This window comes from Ammospiza nelsoni, chromosome 29, assembly GCF_027579445.1.
Source record: "Ammospiza nelsoni isolate bAmmNel1 chromosome 29, bAmmNel1.pri, whole genome shotgun sequence".
Classification (NCBI taxonomy): domain Eukaryota; kingdom Metazoa; phylum Chordata; class Aves; order Passeriformes; family Passerellidae; genus Ammospiza; species Ammospiza nelsoni.
Genome location: NC_080661.1, coordinates 13,753 through 35,536, shown reverse-complemented (window position 1 = coordinate 35,536; position 21,784 = coordinate 13,753). Strand labels below are relative to the sequence as shown.

The following is a 21,784-nucleotide window of genomic DNA, read 5'->3' as shown; positions in this document are numbered from 1 at the left end:
AAAAGAAGTGTTTCTTCCTGGTTCTTCACAAAGAGGAACAAAATACTTTGTGGCAGCAGACTGAAGGGAGGAAGAGGTTTCTTTCCCCCTGAGCTGCATAATAGGACACAATTTTTTTGCCAAGAGGCAACAAAACCCAGCCGATTTCCAGTTCTTTTAGTGTAAGGGAAAAGCCCTGAGGATCACAGCTGTGGGAGATACAGAGTGGCAGGAGAAGGGGATCTGTTGGGGGGTTTTGGGGTGGGGGACAGATTAAAGAAATACTCAAGCAAAACCTGTGAGAGGTCAAGACTCCATCCCTCAGAGGAGAAACTCGATTTGACCCACATGCCATTCAAATCCAACCAACATTGAGGCATTTCCCCAAGCTCTGCTGAGCCATCAGGTACAACCCAAATCACTCTGTGGGACCAGAGCCGCAGATCCCAGGCATGGGACAGGGATGCTCCCCTGGGAAGTGACCTCCATTGCCCGTGGGACTCACAAAATCTGCTTCTAAAGACCCCAACATCCAAAAAACTCCACATTAAAAGCCTTTAATTTGGGGTTTCACTTCTCCACCTGTCTGCTGTCACTAGGCAGCTGCTCCTCTTCAATACCCTTCTGATGAGTATAAATTTTCTCCTGATTCCCAGCCTAAACGGGAAGTTATTTCCATTCATTTTTCTGCAACTACTGGGAGCTTGTACCTGCTTTGCTCTTTCTCTCCTGGTGTGCACATAAAATGCCAAAGGCAAGAGCATTTCCTTGCTTAAATCATGTCATTTGTCCTTATTATTTCTTTCCCATAAAATTGCATGGATTTGGTGCTGGCTCAACACTCAGAATATTGACAGCACAAAGTCCAGTTCTTACAGTGACCTCTCCAAGTTTTGGACCAAGCCTGCAAAGAAGGAAATACAGCAAAGAAATTCCAAACAGGGACCCTAATAAAGGTAATAAAATGCCACCTGTGTTTGCTGCGGGGAAGAATAGTGCTGCTTATTAAATCATTACAAACAATTAAAGCAGCAGAGGGGAGGAAGACAGCGCTATCATTTCCAGCTCCCCAGCCCTCTGCCACTGGCAGGAATTTCATAAAGCACAAATCTCCCAGCAGAAATCCCTGAGCAATTGGTTTGCTGCTCGTGAACACAGCAGGCACACACCCTGGTTTTCCTGACCAGAAAAGGAGAATTTGCCTCGATGTCTTTCCCTCGATGTTTTGTGATGTCAAATCCCCCTCCCTGCCCTGAAGTGACATGTTTCTGTAGGGTGACAGCCCTCTGGAAAGGCACAGAGAGCTTTGTGTCAGTGTAAGGGATCCCCACAAGGGCAGATCCCTAATTCAGGCTCCATCCCTGCTTACATGCAGCTCCTAGCAGAAAATTCATTGCATTTCCCCAGAACAGGTAATTTCAAGCACAGAGCTCTTCTGCCTTCCACAAAAGCAGCGTGCCAGGGATTGCTTTTGAGACCAGCATCAGGAAACATAGCAACACCTAACAGCCAGGACCATCCAAACCCACTTGTCAGCTCACCCCCACATCTCCTGGACTCACTTGAATGCCCAGGAGGGTCTGAAGAGCCAACTGTTTTCTAAGAAATGGTTGTGCAATCAAAAGGTAAATGACAGGGACAACCAGCCCCACACAGGTGCCCCAGGCAGGAGAAAGAGCAGGAGGGATCCATCCCTTACTGACAGAGGTGCAGCTCAAGTGATGCTCTCTCACTGTTTGGGTTGTTTTTGTTACTTTTACATTAAAAACACATCCTCTCAGGAGACAGTCTGATTTAAATCTTCTACCTCTTTAGCTTTGTACACTCAGCCCATTACATTGAAAGATTTTACCTTAATTTCTTCTCCAGGAAAGAAGTAATTGATCTTTTATTTGTGGCACTTTAAGTTGGCATGTTGACTACAAAAATCCACTGCTCATCACATCAAAAGTTGATCCAATAGTGCCAATTACTCCAGTAATGGAGATCTTTAGAGGGATGGGTGGAAAGGAACAGGATCAAAATGGATGGGTCTTCTCAGAGGAAGAAGCAGAATCTGGGAAGACAGCACAGCTTTAAATTAGGATATCTGCTGTGCATGGCAAGACAAAACACAGCCCATTCCTCATCCTGGCTCTGGATGTGATTCAACCCACTCGTCCCCAGCTCTGGAGGTGTGGTGGAGTCTGATCCTCATTCCCCTGGCAAATGACAGAGCTGAGCTGATCTCAGCCTGGAATCCCTGAGGGTTGACAGCAAGGACTCCTACCAGATGTAACTCGTGTTTGCAACAAGCACAGCATCCACTGGCAGGGAATGATTTGCTCTTCATCCTTCCCATTCTCCAGGTATTTCTCTAGGAAAATCCACTCTTTAGTGGGGACAAAGCAGTAGATATGGAAGGCTCTGTGTGCCCCAAAAAGCCACCAGCCTGTCACCCCACAGCTCTGCCACTCACAGCCAGCAGCTCTGCACAGAGCAGGCAGCAAACTGGTGACTACTGGCACTGCCTGTGGTCTGAACTGGGAACTGTGGATCACCATCAAGCTGCAAGTGTTTTCTAGTGGGAAGTATTTTACCCAGTTCCATACAGATTCTGGTTCTGGGTCAGTCCCACAGCAGCTTTGGGGAGTGTTTAGGTCAACAGGATCTCCCCAGGCTGCAGCTGGAGCTTGGGGCCTCCTTCCAAACTACAGCACAGTAAAAAAGATATACTAAGGTCACAATGAAAAATCCTCTGCTGAGCCTCCTTTAGTGTCTCTCAACTCCTAATTCTGATTGAAAAATGCTATTTAGGAAGATCAGACTGATCAAAATCAGGACACCTTTGTGGATTTTTGTAAAAATGTGTTTTGAAGCTTTAAGATGAGGAATTTTCACTGAAGTCGTTAATCCTCTTACAAGTTTTTCGGCATTCTGTTGTTTTGACTTTCCACTCTTATCTCCTGCCAACTTTTACCTGCCCAGAGCCAATTGTTTTGCTGACAGCTGCCATGCCCATGTGCCATTTTCTGAGCATCACCTGCATGAAGCCTCAGGAGCGCACTAAGGAAAACTCACTCCTTCATATTCTTTGCAGAACCAGGAAAGATCTTGCTTGGAAGATCTCTTGCCCAATAGAAAAAAGAGGTTTTCATTCAAACCTACTCTATGTGCCATCACTGATGTATTTTTGACTCAGAGAAATCTGTTTATTTTCTGTTCTTAAATCAGGAGTGAGCAGCTCCATGAGCAGTACCACAGCAGAGGAAACACAAACAGGCTGTTACTCAAACACCATCTCTGAAGGGATTGTGCTCTGCTTTTCAGATGAGATTAAGAGCTCAATTACAGTAGAGAAAAAGGCTTTCATTAAATCACACATAGAACATAATAAGGACAAATTACAAAGCTCTTCAGAAGCAAATTTGTGTCAGACTGCTGGGTAAGGAGGCCCTTTAGGGAAGGCCTTCAGAGGTTTCTCCTGCCCTTCTGAAGAAATGAGTCCTGCACACCTCATCTCACCATGTTTTTGAGGAAAGCTCACAACCAGAATCCTATGGGGCATGCAGTATGCAAATCCCATGGACAGAAATATCCACTGGCCTCTGGATTTGCAGATGTGAACCTGGAGGTGAGGGACTGGATGCTTTTCCCTCCCCAGAAACCCAAGGCACTGCATGGCAGAGCTCAAAGTGGCCAGCAAAGGGTTACCCAGAATCCTGCACCTTGGAAAGGGGAAGTCCAGGTTCAGTCACAGAGTCATCACCACTTGATTTTGGTCCCTTGTTATTTTGCTCTCCTGGAATGTATTATAGTTAATTAAAGGCAGTTAGCTAATTGGATGGTAAGCAGGTGCTGGTTAAAAAAACCAAACCACTGTTCCCCTTTGAAATGCCAGACAGGAGATTAATTGAAATTCCCTTTGAAAAGATATCCCCAAACCTCCTGATCTGTTGATGAAAACAGTCAAGGAAAAGTCAAAGAGAAAAGAACAAACAATGTTTTTCAGGAGGCTTCACAACTCAGGCAACTGCACACCCCATCAAGTATTAGGATTGAGGATTTTCATTGCCACACCAGGAAACCTTTCAAAGTCTCAAAATCTTTCACTGAACAGCAGTGCCAGAATGCCCCAAAGCTGAATAACAATCCCATGAAGGCATAATATTTCCACCAAGACCAGGATGAGATGAGTAGGAGAGGATGACTGGGGCTCTTCAAAAGCCAGACCTCAGAGCTGAGACAGGATTTAATCCCGATATTCCTCTGGTTATCCAGAAAAGGATCAAGACATGTGAGGGAGCTCAGAAAGCCAGAGTGCTCAAAAAAGCAGCATGTACAGAAGGAAGAAGAGAAAATACAGCTGGATACTTCCTAATGCTCTTCTTTGGACTGACCTGGTGCAGTGAGTCACAGAAAACTTGCTCTAAACATGGGTGGCAGAACTGAAAATGCTCACTGGTAAGTGTGGAGAAATGGCTACATGACAGAGGTCACGTAGACATTCGCTTGTTAGCCGACCAGGAGCTGGGAAAGTACCGAACACAGCTAGTTTGAGTTTTGCACCTGCAAGATAGCGTGTCCTTAGGCCTAGCTGGGTATGATAACAAGTGGACAGAGAGACGTGGGAAATAGAGAATGTAGGCCCAAAAGAATGAGGAAGAGTTGATGGTATAGTTTAACCAATAGATCGCTTGGCTTACAGAATATTCATAAGCTTATTATGTGCTGTATAAGTGTTTGATGCTCTCTTCAATAAACGGAACTTGCTTATCACTCATATTGAGTGCCCGAGTCTCCCTTCACCGACAAATGGCTCATCCCCGACAAAGGCCTCATTCTGCAACAAATGGCTGCCCGAACAGGGACCTAAAGGAAGTTTGAACTTGAGAGCCATTCTGCAACAGCTTGGAGCGTGGGAAGAGCTTCAGACGGAGCTCCGACCTGATTAGCCACCAGATGATCCACACCAGGGAATGGCCCTACAAGTGTGGGGAATGTGGGAAGGGCTTCAGCTGCAGCTCTGCCCTCGTCACCCACCAACGCATCCACACTGGGGAGAGGCCTTATGAGTGTCCCCAGTGTCCGAAGAGGTTTCAGACCAGCTCTGATCTCCTCCTGCACCAGCAGATTCACACAGAGCAGAGGCGCTCCTGCTGTCCTGACTGTGGGAAGGGCTTCAAGCACAACTTGACCCTCATCAGGCACCGGCGCATCCACATCGGGGAGAGGTCCTACGAGTGTCCCCAGTGTGGGAAGAGCTTCTCACAGCGCTCGTTCTTTACCTGACACCAAAAGAGTCATCGGTAAGGGCAGCCCTGTGAGTGCCCCAACTGCAGGAGGAGCTTCATGCACTGCTCCAGCTCCATCCCCCATGGGAGGACCCATGTTGGTCAGAGCCCTGGCCATCCACATTTCCTGTGATCCATGTTGGGAAGACACTGGGCTGGTTATTCTTTTGTTTTGGCCCTAATTTTTGGATTCATCTTCATCCCTTTAAAACAGAGAAAATTGGGGTAAAAATCAATAAATTCATCAAGGGCATCTAAAACCTCATTTTTACTTGTGTTTCAGGGGAATCTGGGATTCAGGGAGATAACTGGGAGAATTTGGGGGTTTTAGGGTTATTTGGTGTACTTGTTTCCCTTTCTTGGCACTGAAAGAGACAAGAGGATTCAATCTGTCATCTTAATGCCACTGAAAACTACTCAATCCCACTCCAAAATTCCTCGATTCCACAGCTCTTTGGTGTGTAATGGGGTTGGAAGGGGATTGAGCAAAGTGAGCTTCAAATCAGGAGGGTTGAGATGGGGATTAGGCAGGGCAGGATGGGTGGGATGGAGTTTGGGAGGTGGAAAATGGGGGAAATATGGCTTGGGAAGGTGGCCATGATGTCCAGGAGGGGTGGGATGTGTTGAGGTTGGGAATGGGGAGGTGGGTTGGGGTCTGGAATGAGACAGCCAAAGTTTGGGGATGATGAAGGGAGGGGGAGCCCATTACTGAGTGAATTTTTTAATAATCTACATTCCTGAAGAGATTTTGAGGTATCTCACATTTCTGAGGCAGTTTTGGGGCACTCTCCAGCTCTTGGGGGCGTTCCTGAGAGCAGCTCCATGGAGCCCCATTGCCAGGGGTGGTTGCCTTGGGCATGATCTCAGAGCTGTATCCAGAGTCTGTTGCCTCGGTGCTGGAGAGCAGAGAAATGATGAACAGCCCCAGACATCTCCAGTGTGTGTTTGGGGGCAGGAAGAGTTCTGCATAGGTGGGGTGGTCACTGCCCCACCCCAGCCACTGCAGCCTCTGGCCCAGCCTCAAAGTGGCTGCCAAGCCCCTGGCACCCTGAAAACCCCACCTGAGAGAGGGACCAGAGCAGGTCAGGCTGTGACACAGGTGTGACACTGAAACGTCCCACGGCTCCAGAGCTCACAGCAGCTGAGATCCAAGACTGACTGTGGATCTCTCTCTCCCTCTCTCTCTTCTCCTGACTTCCTCTTCTCAAAATCTGCATAACTTGAAGTTGGACAGGTTAGAGTTTGCTAAGTCAGTGCTTTGTCAAGTGATTTACTGTAATTCAATGCTGTTTAAGATTTCCCAAGTACTTCATTCTCTTAAGTTTGTAACTAAAAGTTTGTTCTCCACCCCCCTGAGAAGTTTTTTGTTTTCTCCCCTTGGCCATGTGTCCTGCAGGCTGTGCCCCTGTGCGTGCTTGCTCCTCTGCCCTGGCCGGCTGCACTTGCCCATCTCGCTGTGCCCCAGCATTTCTCACCCAGCGTTTCTGTGCCCTCCCTGGGCTCCCTGCACCCAGCGCTGCCGGCTCCTGGCACACAGAGCCAGGGCAGGAGCCCACCCTGCCAAGGGGCTCTGGAGCAGGGCGGGGGCTGCGATGGCTTCTGAGCTCAGCAGCTGCTCCTGGCATGGTTCCATGGGGACCGAGCACAGCAACGCTGCTGAGCATTCTCCCTGCTGAGGGTCACACACTGCCGGGGCACATTCCCTGCCTGCAGCATTGCTAAGCATTGTCCCTGCTGAGCGTCACACACTGCCGGGGCACATTCCTTGCCTGCAGGCTTCCAAGCGCTGCACTTGTGTCTCCAGCGTTGCTTTCCAACAAAAACAGGGGAATGCAAACTGTGCAGCTCATGGTATTTTAGAGTGTCTAAAACTTGCTAAGTCATTGATCTTAGAGGTGAGATGCATTTGGAATTAATGGCATGGAGAAGTAGTGTAAGATGGAAAAGAGGAGCACAGAAATAAATTGAGGAAAACATTTCACATTATTTCTTTCCATTTTCATTTCACTTCTAGAAAGCTGATTCAGTTTCCCAGGAATCTTCTCTGTAATCCTGTCTGCTCTTTTCAAAAACATTTCGTGGAGAATGAGGTCGAGCTCCTGCCACAAGATGTGCCACCAACTGCGGCTTCTCCTGGCTTTCCACACTGTGCCTGCAGCAGAACTCTTGCAGCAAAGCAGGACAAAGGTTTGGAGAACTTGACAACTTGTCCTTTCTTTTGCTGATGGACTGGGGAGTTGTGCCATTGGTGAGGTTTTCATTGTTACTGTTCCAGGCTAAGAAAACAGGAGGTGGTACCAGGAATTGTTAGGGAATACAAGCCTGGCTGTAAACTGGGGGCAGCAGCACTGCAAAACACCTCTGGGCATCTCTGTTTCCTGCTGCTGGGAAGGAGTCATGAAGCGAGTCGAGAAGTTCTGGTTTCTGTTTCTCCTGGTGGATTTTTTAGTTTAATTCCACACTGCAGAGGCAATTTTTGTGATGGCCTCTGTCAGCTTATTCTATTTCATCAGTGCCAGCAACAGGGCTGTGTATGAGCACTGCAAATGTGGCCTGTGAGGCTTTAATTCCCCTCACCTTAGAGCTTGAGGTTGGTGAGCATTCCAGTATCTGTTGATCTTTATGCCTGAGATAAAAATGCTGACTTCACTGTCATGAAAGCACCGTGGGTAGCACCAACTGAAAGTGGCATTTGCAGTTTCATGGATAAAATTCAGGTGGCAAGCAGAAGAGGGCCAAGAGCAGCCATGATCCCCAATTCCCAAGGCAAAGGCACCAGCAGCCTCCTGCTGCCACCTCAGGGTGAGTAAAACAGTGCTGTAAACAGCTCTGGAACCCGATCCTTTCTTCCTCTGAGGGCTGGCTCGGGGCAGCACAGACGGGCCCTGAGCAGTCAGGGCTGTGTGTGGGTGCTGGTTGCTGTGCTCCAGAACTGAGCTGGAAAAAGCCCTTGGGAGCCGAGGCAGGAGCAGGCGGGAAGGGGCCGGCGCTGCTGCTGCTCCTGGCCGGGAGCCCTGGCTGGGCCGGGCCGGCGCCCCCTGCGCTGCGGCTGCTGCTGCTGCCAGAGCCGGGCGGGACTCGGGGACAGGGAATGGACACGGGGGGACAGCAAAGGCCTGGCGGCTGCAGGGATGGTGGCGCTGGGACCGGGGCCAGCACAGAGCTTCAGCCCACAGTTAACCCCGAGGGAAACGCTGGGGAAAGGCTCCATTTCAGCCTTTCTTTACTTGTCGCTGTAATGAAGGGAATTAAATGAAGGGAGAACAAGCAGGGCCCGACCCCTCCTTCTCTGGGAGGCGCCCCACGTCTGGGGCTGTGAGGGGGCATGAGGGGCTGTGAGGGACCATGAGGGGCCATGGGGAACTGTGAGGGGTTGTGAGGGGCCATGAGGGGCTGTGAGGTGTCACTCTTGAGTCGAGAATGACACAGGAACAGGCGGGAGGCAGTTTGTAGAGAGAGTGAAAGAAGGTTTTATTCAAGAGAACCTTGTGGTTTTTATAGCATGAGATGATTTATTCTATTTGATTGGCTGGTTAACAAAAATACATTACACTGTCCTTGAGAAGAACAGAAAGACAAAGTAGAAGAATACCACCTGCAGATTGTTTATACTTAACAAGTTATCACATCCCTACAACACCCTAAAAATTCTCACATGCTGCTGTGAGAAACACTTGCTGTTTCTCTCTCTCTCTTCCAGAGCATCCACAGTGAGGGGCTGTGACGGGTCTTGGGGAACTGTGAGGGAGCCATGAGCTGTGGGAGGCTGTGAGGGGCCATGGGGAGCTGTGAGGGACCATGGGGAACTGTGAGGGAGTCATGAGGGGCTGTGAAGGGCCATGAGGGGCTGCAAGGAGCTGAGAGGTTCTGTAAGAGTCTGTGAGGGGCCATGGGGAACTGTGAGTGAGCCATGAGGGGCTGTGAGGGGCCATGGGAAGCTGTGAAGGAGCCATGAGGGGCTGTGAGGGGCCATGAGGGGCTGTGAGGGGCCATGAGGGGCCATGGGGAGCTGTGAGGGGCTGTGGGAGGCCAGGCTCCTCATGGAACCAAGGATCCATTGTGACACTGCGGAACCAAGGAGATCATTGTTGACAGTACAGAACCTCATGGATCCAAGCGGCCATTGTGGCATAGCAAGGCCTTGTGGAACCAAAGGGACCATGGTGACACTACGGAACCTCATGGTACCACAGGTCCATTGTTACACAGCAGCCACAGCAGGGCCCCAGAACCAAGGAGATCATTGTGACACTAACAACCTCATGGAATCAATGGGCCATTGGGACACTGTGGGTCCCCATGGAAACAAGGGGCCAGTGTAACACATCCAGGCCTGCTGGAGTCAAGGGGCCACTGTGATCCCACGGAACCCAATAGAACCAAGGGGCCATTTGGAGACACTGTGACCTCATGGAAGCAAGGGGCCATTGTGGCCTTGTGCAGTCCCATGGCAAGAAGGAAACCATTTGGACACTGCAAGGCCTCATGGAAAGCAAGGGGCCATTGTGCCACTGCAGAGCCAAGGAGACCTTTGTTATATCACTGGGCCTCATGGAAACAAAGATCTGTGGTGATCCTACAGGGCCTCATGGAACCAAGGGGCAATTTTGATGCTGCAGGGCCCCAAGGATCCAGGAACATGGAACAGGTCTGGGTGGCTGGGCCTCCTGGGGGCTGCTTGACTGGTCCCGCTGGCCTTGGCATGTTGAGAGTTGCTTCTTATCATCCCCTGAAACCGTGGAGTTCTGTGCATTCCTTCCTGTGGGAAAGAACTGTCCTTCTCCTCCAGGGGTTCAAGGCTGAAATTGGGATTCCTCCCTCAAATCTGATTATATCCAAGGATTATTCCCATATGAAACCTGCCAGGACAGATAGCTCTGGCTGGCCTTGGCCTCTTGAGGGCCACCCCTCATGTGCCTTCAAAACACTGGGGGCCCGTTCTTTTCTTCCCATTGAAAAAAACACTTTCAAGTCCAGCCATCCATGGCCAAAATTGAGAATCCGCCTCCAAAATTCTTTATATGGTTTTCCAATGGTACCTCCCAGACAAAAGCTGTCAGGGCTATCTAGATTCCCTTGGCTGCCCTGGTGGCCCTAGTATTGCTGTAGGACCTGAGTGCTCTCATGGCTGGGCATAGCCCTGGGGGCGGCAGTGCCGGGGCTGCAGCAGAGACAGGCCATGGGCACTGCTGGGGCAGCACTGACGCCTCAGCCCTGGCCCTGGGGGCTCCAGGCTCCTTGCCCAGGCTCTCCCAAGAACACACCCAGGCCGATTCTCAGCACAGAAAACCCCCGTGAGCAGCCCAGGCTGGCCGTGGGCAGGCTGGGGGCAAACAGCATGGCTGGGGCTCTGCAGGGACCTGGGGGCAGATGGGAAGGAGCAGCAGAGCAGGGGCTGATCCATCCCCAGTGCGCTGCACAGCCCAGGGCAGCGTCCCAGAGCATCCTGATGGAGCTGCCAACAACAGCCCCCCTCTGAAACCCTGGCCTCTCCCCCAGCTCACACAGGTGCCCCATCCTTGCAGGCACAGACACGGCAGCACTGGCTCAGCAGCCCCTGTTTGCATTGAACAGAGCAGGGGGAGCACTCCCATGCTGTTGCTGTGGGGACATGAACCTGAGGGAGCACAAATGCCATCAGCCCCTGGGGCCAGCAAGGGCTGGGGGACACCAGGGAAACCACTCAGCTTTGTCCTGGCCTCTGCAGTCAGCCAGAAAGTTTGTTCCCATCAGCTGGGAGTTTCCTGTCCCACTGCAGACGCTGTTGGTCAGAGCCAGGGCTGCCTGGCAGCCACCCCCAAACTGTCCTGAGCATTTCCTTGGCTTCACCTTTGCTTTCTTTACTCTTCCTGATACAAATGTCTTCCGATTGCCCACTCCTGTTCCCTTCCCTGCAAACAGCCCATTCCTTCTTGCCCTTTCCTCTCTGGCCCCACTCTCCATTGCAGTTCCTGACTTGGCACCATGGGAACGTCCCTTGGGCAGCAGGATCATCCTGCAAGTGCTGCAGGAATTGTCTGCAGGCTCCTGCAGTGCCTGGTGCTGCTCCCTTGCCAGCAGCACCCCAGGCCAGGGGGGCACATCTAGGCTGCTGTGTCTGGCTCTGGGGCTCCCTGTTCTGGGCAGTGAGGAGGAGCTGCAGAGGCTCTGCAGGACTGACAGGATGGGCTTTGGGGCTAGCAGGAGAAGCTGAGGGACCTGGGCTGCTGGAGCTTCTGAAGAGGAGGCCCAGGGCTCCTCCTGCAACTGCTCCAAGGGTTCTTTCAAAGAATCCCAGAATCAGCAAGGGTGGAACAGGCCATGGAGATCATCAAGTCCAACTTGTGCCCTGACACTGCCCTGTCTCCCCTGAACCTCCTCTTCTCCAGGATAAACAACCTCAGCTCCCTCAGCGACTCCTCACAGGACTTGTGCTCCAGACCCATCACCAGCCTTGTTGCCCTTCTCTGGACACGCTCCAGCTCTTCCATGTCCTAAACTGGGGGCACCAGAACTGCAAACAGCACTTGAGGTGCTGCCCAAGCAGTGCTGGGCACAGGGGAACAATCCCTGCCCTGCTCCTGCTGGCCACACCATTCCTGATCCAGGCCAGGAGCCACTGGCCTGCTTGGCCACCTGGGCACACTGCTGGCTCATGTCCAGCCTGCTGTCCATCAGTCCCTGCAGGTCCCTTCCTGCCTGGCTGCTGTCCAGCCCCTCTGGCACCTTGTTGAGGGAGGGAAGGGAAGGGAAGGGAAGGGAAGGGAAGGGAAGGGAAGGGAAGGGAAGGGAAGGGAAGGGAAGGGAAGGGAAGGGAAGGGTCCAGATCCAATCCTTCCTGAAATGTGGGGTTTGCTGGCACTGCCAGTCCCTTGATCCAAAAATTTCCCTATTCTGGAACAGCCCAAGTACAGCAATTTGCTGGCACAGAAATCCAAAACCTGGCAACTTCCTGCTACTGCATCTGGCACCTCCCACATCTTGTGTTTGCTGCCCCAGTACCCAGATTTGGAAATTTCCTGGTGCTGGCACAGCCCAAGTCCAGTGATTTACTGGCACAGAAATCTAAAATTTTGGAAATTTCCAGGTTCTGACTCTAGCACCATCCATATCTAGTGTTTGCAGGGACCGCCAGTGCCTAGATTTGGAAATTTCCCGGTGTCTTGACAGCCTAGGTCTAGCAATTTGGTTTTAGCTAGCTTAGGCAGAGAAGTTTCTTTGGACTGTGACTTTCCTTTTTCTTGGAACTGTTTACACCTGCTCTGGACTGAAAACCCAGATAAACACCGGCAGCAGCTCACACCTGTGGCCCCCCGAGCTCTGGGACGCTGCATTCCAGCACCAGAGGGACTTAGAAGAGACCGAGTGAGCCAACTACAACCCACAAAAAGGACTTTCTGAATTTGCCATCTCTTCAGCACTGTCAGAGGTTTATTTAATATTATTCATTTTTTGTGCTTGTGAATACTTTACTCATTAAAAAAACTGGGATCTTTTTTCACTTTTCTCAAGGGAAGTCTTTTCCTGAACTAGTAGGGGGAGGGGCCGCTTGAACTTGCTTTTTAGACAGACCCCTTTAGGAGGTTTCCTCCCAAAATTTGCCCTAAACCAGCACAAACAGTCACAATGAAAATTTCACCAGTGGCATAATTTCCTGATGGAAAATCTTGTGACAGAAGCTCAACCTTGTTCTCCGTGAGAGATTTTTGGGAAGAGCAGACAGGAGAAGACTCCTGGAAAACTGAAACAGCTTTCCAGATGTGAAATAAAATAAACAATCCAAGGTGTTTTCCTCTATTTATTTCTATGCTCCCCTTTTCTATGTTGCATCCCAGTAATTCCAGATGCACCTCACCTCTAGGATCACTGACTTAGTGATTTTTAGACACTCTAAAATACCATGAGCCACACACAGTTTTCCTTCCCCTGTTTTTACAGGAAAGCAACACTGGAGATGTAAGTGCAGTGCTTGGGTCAGGTAGGAATCCTTCCCCAAGGGAAGGTGGCCCGACAGTGTTTGACCCTCAGCAAGGACAATGCACAGCAGCAAGCGAGGGGATCGCTGTGCCAGAGTGCAGGAGTCAGGGCTCTGCATCCGGGCTCAAGGCTGCAAAGTTCCCGTGTTTGGACAGACGGAGGGGCTGTCCCCGGGGCGCGCGGGGCTCGAACGTGGGGCTCGTGGGGCGAGCAGGGAACGGACACGGGGACGAACGGCCCCGGTGCTTCAGTTGCAGCAGCGGCAGCAGCAGCAGCAGCGGCAGCAGCGGCGGCAGCAGCAGCGGCGAGAGCAGCAAAACAGATAATTTAAAACACGCTTTCCCCTATTTTTCTTTCTCTGTCTCTTTGTCTCTTTATTTCTCTTTCTCTCTCTTTCCCGCTGTCGGGCACCCTTCTCTCAGGGTCCCTTGCCCGGCGTCCCTCTCCTCTCCCCGCCTCCCTCTCCCCTTCCGGGCTGGGCCATGCCCCCGGCCCGCCCCCGGCCCCGGGCGGGGCTGCCCCGTGCCCGGCCCCGGCCGTCCCGCCGCGGTCTCGCCTCCGTCCGGCTCTGGCCGTACTGGCGGTGGCGCTGCTGGGCGGGCATCAGTGCCTGGGGCGGGGACGGCATCGCCGCCCTTCGGCTCCGCCTGGCCCGAGCCCGGCCCCGGACCCGACGCAGGGTCCGGTCCCGACCCCGGTCCCGGCCCCGGCCCCTGCTCCTCCCGGGGCCCGCGGAGGACACAGGCGGCGCGGCCGCTCCCGCCGCTTCCGCTGCGGCTTCCCCGGCCCGAGCTCCGCCGCTCGGAAGTGCGGCCGCCGGCCCCGAGCCGCCGGGGCCCGGTGCGGGTGGGGATGCCGGGCCCGGGGCGGGTGAGGGGCGCTCGGGGATCGTTGCTGGCCCCGGGCCGAGCGCTGACAGCCGCGTCCCGCCCGCAGGGACGGCACAGGAGGCCCTGCAGGAGCGGTACCGGCTGGGATCGATGCTGGGACGCGGCGGCTTCGGCAGCGTCTTCGCAGCCACGCGGCTCTCGGACGGCGCCCCGGTGAGCGGCGGGGCCGGCGGCGGGCGCAGGAGGAGGGGGCGGAGGAGGAGGGAGGAGGAGGAGAAGGTCGGGGCGCGGCGGGACGGGCGGCGAGCTCACCCCGCTGCTCTCCCTCGCTCGCAGGTGGCCATCAAACGCGTGCCGAGGGATCGCGTCCGGCACTGGGGCGAGCTGGTGAGTGAGCGGAGCCAGCGGCAGCAGCCGGGCCGTGCCGGGCGGCGAGGAGCCGGGGCCCGGCACGGTGGGAGCCGCCGTGAGCTCTGCGGGGAGAGCGGGCGTGGGTTGAGCGGGGCATGCAGAGCATCCTGGGCTGGCTGAGGGCTCCCAGAGCCCCGCATGGCCTCGGCCCCACTGACGGCGTCGTGCTCCTCCCGCAGCCCGACGGCACCAGCGCACCCCTGGAGATCGTGCTGCTGGCCAAGGTGTCCGGTGGCTGTGGCGGTGTCATTCAGCTCCTGGAGTGGCTTGAGCTCCCCGACAGCTTCCTGCTGGTGCTGGAGCGTCCGGAGCGGTGCCAGGAGCTCTCGGGTTTCCTGGCGGAGCGGGGGTTCCTGCCGGAGGAGGAGGCGCGGGAGCTGTTCCGCCAGGTGCTGGAGGCCGTGCAGCACTGCACCAGCTGCGGGGTCCTACACCGGGACATTAAGCCCGAGAATGTCCTGCTCGACCTGGCCAGCAGGCAGCTGAAACTGATCGACTTTGGCTGTGGCGCCTTCCTCCAAGACACAGCCTACACCCAATTTGCAGGTGAGCCCTCGCAGGGGGTGCTCCTGGGCATCTCGTGGCCCAGCCTGGGTGCAGCACTGGGGCTTCCCTCTATTGCAGCTGGGATGGGATTGATGCTAGAGCTGAGTTGATTTGGGTGGGGTGTGAGGGCGGCCAGCTCCCAGCCCTGCTGACAGCCTTCAGCACCCACTGTGCCCTGGGCTGGGGCTGGAGCTGGGGCAGCCAGCCTGACACAAACCCCCATGGGGGCAGCAGAGAGGGGGGTCTGACCCCATTTCCCGGATGGTTTGGTGTGCAGGCAAGAAAGGGCTGGACTGCTCCGCTCTCCTTGTTCACCTTGGCTTATTAACATTTTTGGGGGCCATGCAGGTGGGGAGGAGAGTGGGTTTTCTCCACTACTGGGTGGGTTTTTCCTTTGTGTGTCATGGTTGGGCTTTCCCAAGGATTGTGCTGCCCTCTTCCAGTCCAGTGGCTTCTTTTCCAGCTGCGAGTTTGTGCACAAGTCCCAAGTGCTGGCGAGAGGGCAGCGCTCACCCCGTGTGCCTCTGGGGCAGCCCCCACATGCCCAGGGATGCTGGGGCCGGGCTCTGGGAGCAGCAGCAGCCCCCTGCTGAGCTGTGTCTGTGTTCCACAGGAACCCAGTCCTACAGCCCACCAGAGTGGATCCAGCACCAACGCTACCACGGCGAGGCAGCCACGATCTGGTCCCTGGGCCTCCTGCTGTGCCACCTGGTCATGGGGAAGCACCCGTTCAGGAGGGGCCAGGAGATCATCCGGGGGCGGATCTTGTTCCCACGATGGCTCTCTCGAGGTGGATCCTCATCTCTGGGCACGGGGGGAATACCAGTGCTGGGAGACAGCAGCGGGCTCATGGGCAAACCACTCTGGCAGCTGCTGAGCAGGCACATGTCCTGCTCTCCTGCTGTCCTCCAAACAGAGCATCCATGGGGAAGTTTAGGCCCAGCTCTGGTCACACCCAGCATGACCTGGGCATGGGAACAGGAGGGCAACTTCTCCAACTGACTGGTGGTTTCTGGTTTCTCTCCCCAGAGTGCCAAGATGTTATTAAGAGGTGTTTGTCCATGCAACCCTCGGACAGGCCATCCTTAGAAGAGCTTTTCTGTCATCCTTGGATGAAGGGTGTTTCCCTGCCCTAGAAGACTGAAGAAATCCACGTGCACAGTTGGATCCAGGGACCTAGCAGGTACCAGCTACATGCATCTCTTGGCAATCAGTGGCAAAGCAAACCAGGCTGGTTTTGTCCTGCCTGTAGCTCTGAGCAGGGGTCAGCGGAAGGGAACACGCAGCTCTTGGGCTGGAGCTGAGCTGGAGACCCGGTGTGACAAGCACTGGTTGCCACCATCCCCCTGGTTTTGTTTGGGATCCATCCCATCCTGGTCCATGGATGGCTGGGGCCCTGGGCAGAGCCCTGACAGCCTGGTCTGACCCCAGGGAAGGAGAAGGAGCCCCTGGAGAAGCTGTTCCAAATGGGGCTGGTGCTGGAGACACCAAGGACAACCTCAAGAATGATAATCTCTTCCTTGGCCTGGCCAGCTGAAGATGATGGACTTGGATTCTGGCACCTTCTTCAAAGCCAGGCTCCAGGTCCAATTTGCAGGTGAGTCTACAGGCAGGGGGTTGCTCCCAGATCTGGGCATGGCACAGCTGGGCACCAAAGGTTCCCCCTTTGCTGGGACAGACGCAATGAATTCTTCAGTCAGCTGCCCAGCTGCTTTTTGGCTCTGGGCAGCTGCTGAGGGCTGGATGTGCCCTGGCTGGCTGCAGGCTGGGCACGTGTCCTGCCCTCCTGCTCTGCTGCCAAAGGCAGCAGGGATGGGCAGCTCTGGGCACGGCCAGCATGTCCTGGGCACCGCAGGCCTTGGCACAAGGGCACAGGAGCCCTCAGCTGATAGGCACTTTCTGCTTTCTCCCCTTGCAGCCGGGCTCTGCGGGTGCTGAGGCTGCTCTGGGCTCTGCCAGGGCTCTGCTGGGCTCAGCCCTGGGCCCAGCTGGGCTGGCTCTGCCCTCACATTGCTCTGACAGCTCACATCAGACGAGCCCGTTGTGAGCACAGCGCCTGAGCTTTCTGCTTTGGCAGGTGAGTGAGACTCTGCTGCAGGCCCAGAGATTGCAGCTGGGGACACACATCCAATTGGCAAGGACCCAAACTCTCCACAGTCCAGCTGAATGCCTGGATCTGTACAGGGTGTTTTGTCTGTCCCATTCGTCCTTCTTGATTGGCTGGAATTGTGCAATTGCACTTTCTTCCTCCTCTAGAAGTGCCACAAGTGGGCCAAAGCTGGCGAGTGGGCCGTGCTCCTGAGGCAGTGCAGTCTGGAGCTGGTGGATGGAGAATTGCCCTTCTGCACTTCCACACCAGAGCAAAAAGCTGTCAGTGGGACTTTGTGACTCTAAGAAATCCCTGAAAGTTTCAATGGGAATGTGCAGCTCATTCCCAGGCTGAGAAGGAACGTTGTCTTGTAAAGGATTTGGGCTTTGAAAGAGTTTCCATTTCCAGTCCTGCTTGGAGCTGGAAGGGCACAAAGCAATTTCCTCTTGCCTCGACCACAATTTAAAATAACAATATTGGAAACAATCCCCAAAAAACTTTTTAAAAAGACTGCTGAGGTCAGTAAGATGGATCCATGCCATCAGCACATTTACAAAGTAAATAACTGAGTTCTCTTTCAAAAGATCAGTTGCCTCTTAATTCAAAGTTTGAGAAGATTTTTAACTGCACATTTGGGTTTTGTTTTTATCTTTCACATTTTATATAGTTTTTTCTTACTTTTTCCTTTTTTTTCCTTTCAATAGAAAACATGTGCTATAAAATGAGTGTCGTTTGCTCCTGGTTCCTGTGTGGAGCAGCTCCCTTCCTGCTGGCTGAGCTGCTCAGGCAGAGCCCAGCAGCTCCTGGCCCTGCAGGGCTGAGGCTTTTCCCTGTTGCTGGGCACAGACTGATGGAGCAGCACTGCTGAACTCGGGCACACAGAGGCACCAGCAGCAGCTGCCTTTGGCCACCTGAGGCTCCAAGGCCCAAACTCTGAGCAGCCAGGGCTGGAAGAGACTGGCAGGATCTGATCCCTGACTCTGGGCCAGGGCTGCACAAATGACCCCACAGCAGCAGCAGCAGCACATGGAGCTGACTTTGAGCACAGCCCCTGCCCCTCTTCCCTCGCGTGTGCAGCGGTGTCACAGCAGCCTGAGGCACCTGGGAGCCCCCAGGGCCAGCAGGGACTGGAGATGGCAGCCCTGGGCTCCTGGAGGCTGTGCAAGGAACGGAGCTGGGCACTCCCTGTGCATGGGGAGCTTCCAGATGGAAAAGGCTGCTGTGCCCAGGCAGCTCCAAGGGCACAGAAAGGAGGCTCTGGAGCACTGGATCTGTGCCAGTGCCACAGTCCTGGGCAGCAGCCAGCGAGCCCTGGGGGAACAGAGGGCACAGCACAAGGGACAGAACCAGGCAAGGGCAGAGACTGGAGAGAGCCAGGCCCGGGAGCAGGAACAGCTGCTCCATTGCACTCTTGGAGAAAGCTCTTGGCTGGTTCAAAGCGCTGAAAGGCGTGAAGGGCAGAGAGGAGGCCACAGCAAACAATGCTCCTGTTTGCACAGCCTCCCCTCTCCGTGTCCCAGAAGGAATTGCATGGACTGTGTTCTTCTCTCTGAGCCGTCTCGTTCAGCATGAGCAGCTCAGCACCAGGAGCTGAAGCCTCAGGCCACAGGAGCTGGGCAAGAGAGAACTTTTGGAGCAAAGTAATGCTTCTAAAATAGCCCCTGCTGAATGCAGTGGATAGAATCATGGAATCACAGAATCCTTTCTGTTGGAAAAGCCCTCTGAGCTCACCCAGTGCAGCCGCTCACCCAGCAATGCGAAGCCCAGCACTAAACCACGTCCCTGAAGTGCCAAGGCCTGGACACCAGCCCTGAGTGAGGCCTGGACAGCAGGCCCTGAGCCAAAGGTGGCTTCTGGATGAACCTTCCAAGCAAACGTTATCTTTGTATCTGCTCCCTGATGAAATATGCATGGTCTTTAGCACTGTGATAGATGTAGCCACTCATTAGTGAGACATGTATTGACCTTTGTGTATTTAGAATCCAGACAAGGCCATGAAATCTGACATCTGGCCTTATTTGAGGCTTTATGGTCACCTCCCTTGGTTCCTCCTGGGGCCCTGGCCAGGCTTTGGGAGGGACCCAAGAGGAGGATGAAAGCAGATGTTGCCACACTAGCAGTGCTGTCAGTTTGTTCATTCAGCACTGTCAGAGCTGGGCCCTCTCCCAGCGGGGTTGGAGCCTCTCCTGGAGCTGGAGGCACCTGCAGGAATTCCCAGTGCCAGGAGTGGCTCTGCAGCCCTTGGCTGTGACAGCTTCCCCAGCTGCTGTGTGGGTCTGGGGGATGGTAAAGGCTGAGGGTAAATGCTGCTGGATCTTTGTTAATTTCTGCTGCAATCTTTGGTGGGGATGGTTGGGTGCATTGCTGAGCTGCTCCTTTTGTGATTCTTTGCTGCTCTGAACTGCAGGAAATGACACTGATTCCTTCAGCTGGAGTCTGTGTCTTTGGTGCTGACCCTGCCCACTGGTAAAACAAAACTGGCACAGTCTGGCCAGATGCCAACAAAATGTCACTTGTTCAGTGTCAGTGTGAGGAATCAGTGCCATCAGAAATTCCCAGCTGGGAAGCCCTTCCCTGGAGTTCCCTGGCTTTGGAGTGGGCTGAGGTCGGAGCCCTGTGGGAGCAGTGGGGCAGTCGGGTAAAAGAGGCTGCACCCCTGGATGGCTTCAAATGCATCCAAAAATTGCAAATGGAAAAGGAAAAGACCTTGTGGATTTGGGTAGACAAAGATGAATTTGTTGAGAGTATGTAGGAAACAGCACCTTCAGAAGGAACAATGATTATTGGAATGCTCCCACATGGAGCAAGAGAAGAAGGTTTTAATCTTGAGCTCAGATGCACTTGTGCAAGTGAAATATCAATATAACAAATAACTATATACATATTTATAGTATAATAAGACCTTCATGTTTATATTTATAGATTTTTATGTATATATGTCTATATCTACATGTCTATATCTGTATTTATATATAAATATGTACTTATAATAATAATGTGAAATAGTGCTGACAATACTAATTTGGTATCTTTGGCTCCTCAGGGATGTAACACTAAATACCCTACAAAACAGGATTGGCCAGGACCCTAATGTCAGTGGTCAACTTTGTGAGATTGTATACAATGGAAAAAGGAGGAAGCGAGGAAATTGGCTATTTTTACAGCGTGTACTGATACTGTGAGGCAGAGTGCTTTGTCTGTTCCTGTGAAAAATATAGTGATTTTGCCTGCAGGGTTTTTCATGTACCAGACAATGCACAAGTTGCAGGATTGGTTGAAAGGGTGAAGGGGTTGTTAAAAGAGCAGTTGGAAAAATGAGGAGATGGGAACCTTTGCCCATGGAGAACCCATCTCCCAGATGTGCTCCATGCCCTTCACAATGGCCCACTGGGGAAATGGAAACCCCCTGGCTGTGCACGGCTGCCCCCAATTTGCAAATCCAGCCCTGGGCAGTGAGACTTGGGCTGCCTGGTAAATTGTTCTGGCTGTGATAGCCACTGGCAGGGCCAGCCCAGAGGCTGCAGGGCTGGGCCTTCATGCATTGGAATTCATTAGGAGAAATTCAAAGCAAATAAGAGCTATCAGTACTGAAACAGGAATTCAGATTCCTCCAGGACACTTTGCTTTGGTAACTGCGCCCTTGGAGCTTGGCCTTGCAAAGTGTTCCTGTCATGGCAGGAGGAATTGATGCAGAATATCCAGGAGAAATTGCAGTAATTCTGTAAACAATAGTGACCAGGATTGGATTAGTCAACCCTGTGACAGGGTAGCACAATTATTGATACTGCATTTTTCGGAATGATTGTGAAAAAAGGAGATCCAGCTCCAATCACCACTGTTTGTGCAAATAAAGGGTTTGGGTGCAGCAGCCCTAATAATGGAGCCAGAGTGTGGGTCCAGAGGTCAAAAGGCCTCCCAAGGCAGCTGAAGGAGCAGCTCCTAGGAAAGACAACTCTGAGTCCTGAACCCTGGGCAGGAACAATGGGAATGTGTCCCTGCAGCCAAGGATTCTGTGTGAGAACAAGTAGATCTGCCAGGATACTGTTTTACATATCCTGCCAGGCCAGATCTCCCTGTTTGCCCCAAGGGCCCCTGTGGGAAATGCTCTGATCCATGGGGCTCCATGTGAAGGCTGCTGTGACCCTGAGGGACTTGCACAGGAATTCCATCCAGGAGCCTGGGTGCCCCTCAGGGACTGGGACCCGGCCCCTTCCAGCCAGAGGGGAAAGGGCCCCCCAAGCCTTGTTAGCCACAGACAGCATGGTAAAGCTGAACAGCAAAGGGCCTGGGGGCATTATTCTGGAATTAAAAAGGTGCCAGCTCCATGGACAACAGAATTCTTGTTCCTAATTGGAATGGGATTGAGAAAAAAGAATGAAGAACAGTGTCACTAAAGTACTACTGATGTCTGTAAAGTGTACCTTGATAGTCAGCCAGAATCTTTATCTGCCACAAACACCTCTAGTGTTTCACCAAGGGGTTAGTCATCAAAATGTAATGATGGCTTATGATGGATTGCTGAGCTTCTTTTGTAATTCTTTGCTAATGATGATGTGCTTTGCTGAGCTCATCCTTTTGTAAATCTCTGCAGCTGTGCATGATGTAAATGACACAATTCCTTCAGTTGGTGTCTGTGTCTTTGATAGTGACTCTGCTCACTGGAGAAACAGGGCCCCCTCTTGCCTAACTGTTCCCTGGGA

At 53.1% G+C, this 21,784-nt stretch overlaps 1 protein-coding gene across 1 annotated transcript; it reads left to right on the top strand.

Annotated features, from left to right (window-relative positions):
• Positions 1-9,412: 9,412 nt before the first annotated feature.
• LOC132085183 (serine/threonine-protein kinase pim-1-like) lies at positions 9,413-16,131 on the top strand. Its single transcript, XM_059490553.1, has 6 exons — positions 9,413-9,436; positions 13,631-14,251; positions 14,375-14,425; positions 14,629-14,995; positions 15,609-15,785; positions 16,025-16,131. Exons 1-6 carry the CDS (start codon positions 9,413-9,415, stop codon positions 16,129-16,131), a joined length of 1,347 nt encoding a protein of 448 aa, XP_059346536.1.
• The last annotated feature ends 5,653 nt before the right edge of the window (positions 16,132-21,784 follow it).

Bases quoted from the DNA above. Each gene is read 5' to 3' on its own strand.
- LOC132085183 (XM_059490553.1), top strand. From the start codon at position 9,413: ATGGTGACACTACGGAACCTCATG. The intron at 14,252-14,374 runs GTGAGCGGCGGG...CCTCGCTCGCAG, and splicing joins GGCTCTCGGACGGCGCCCCG to GTGGCCATCAAACGCGTGCC. The intron at 14,996-15,608 runs GTGAGCCCTCGC...TGTGTTCCACAG, and splicing joins AGCCTACACCCAATTTGCAG to GAACCCAGTCCTACAGCCCA.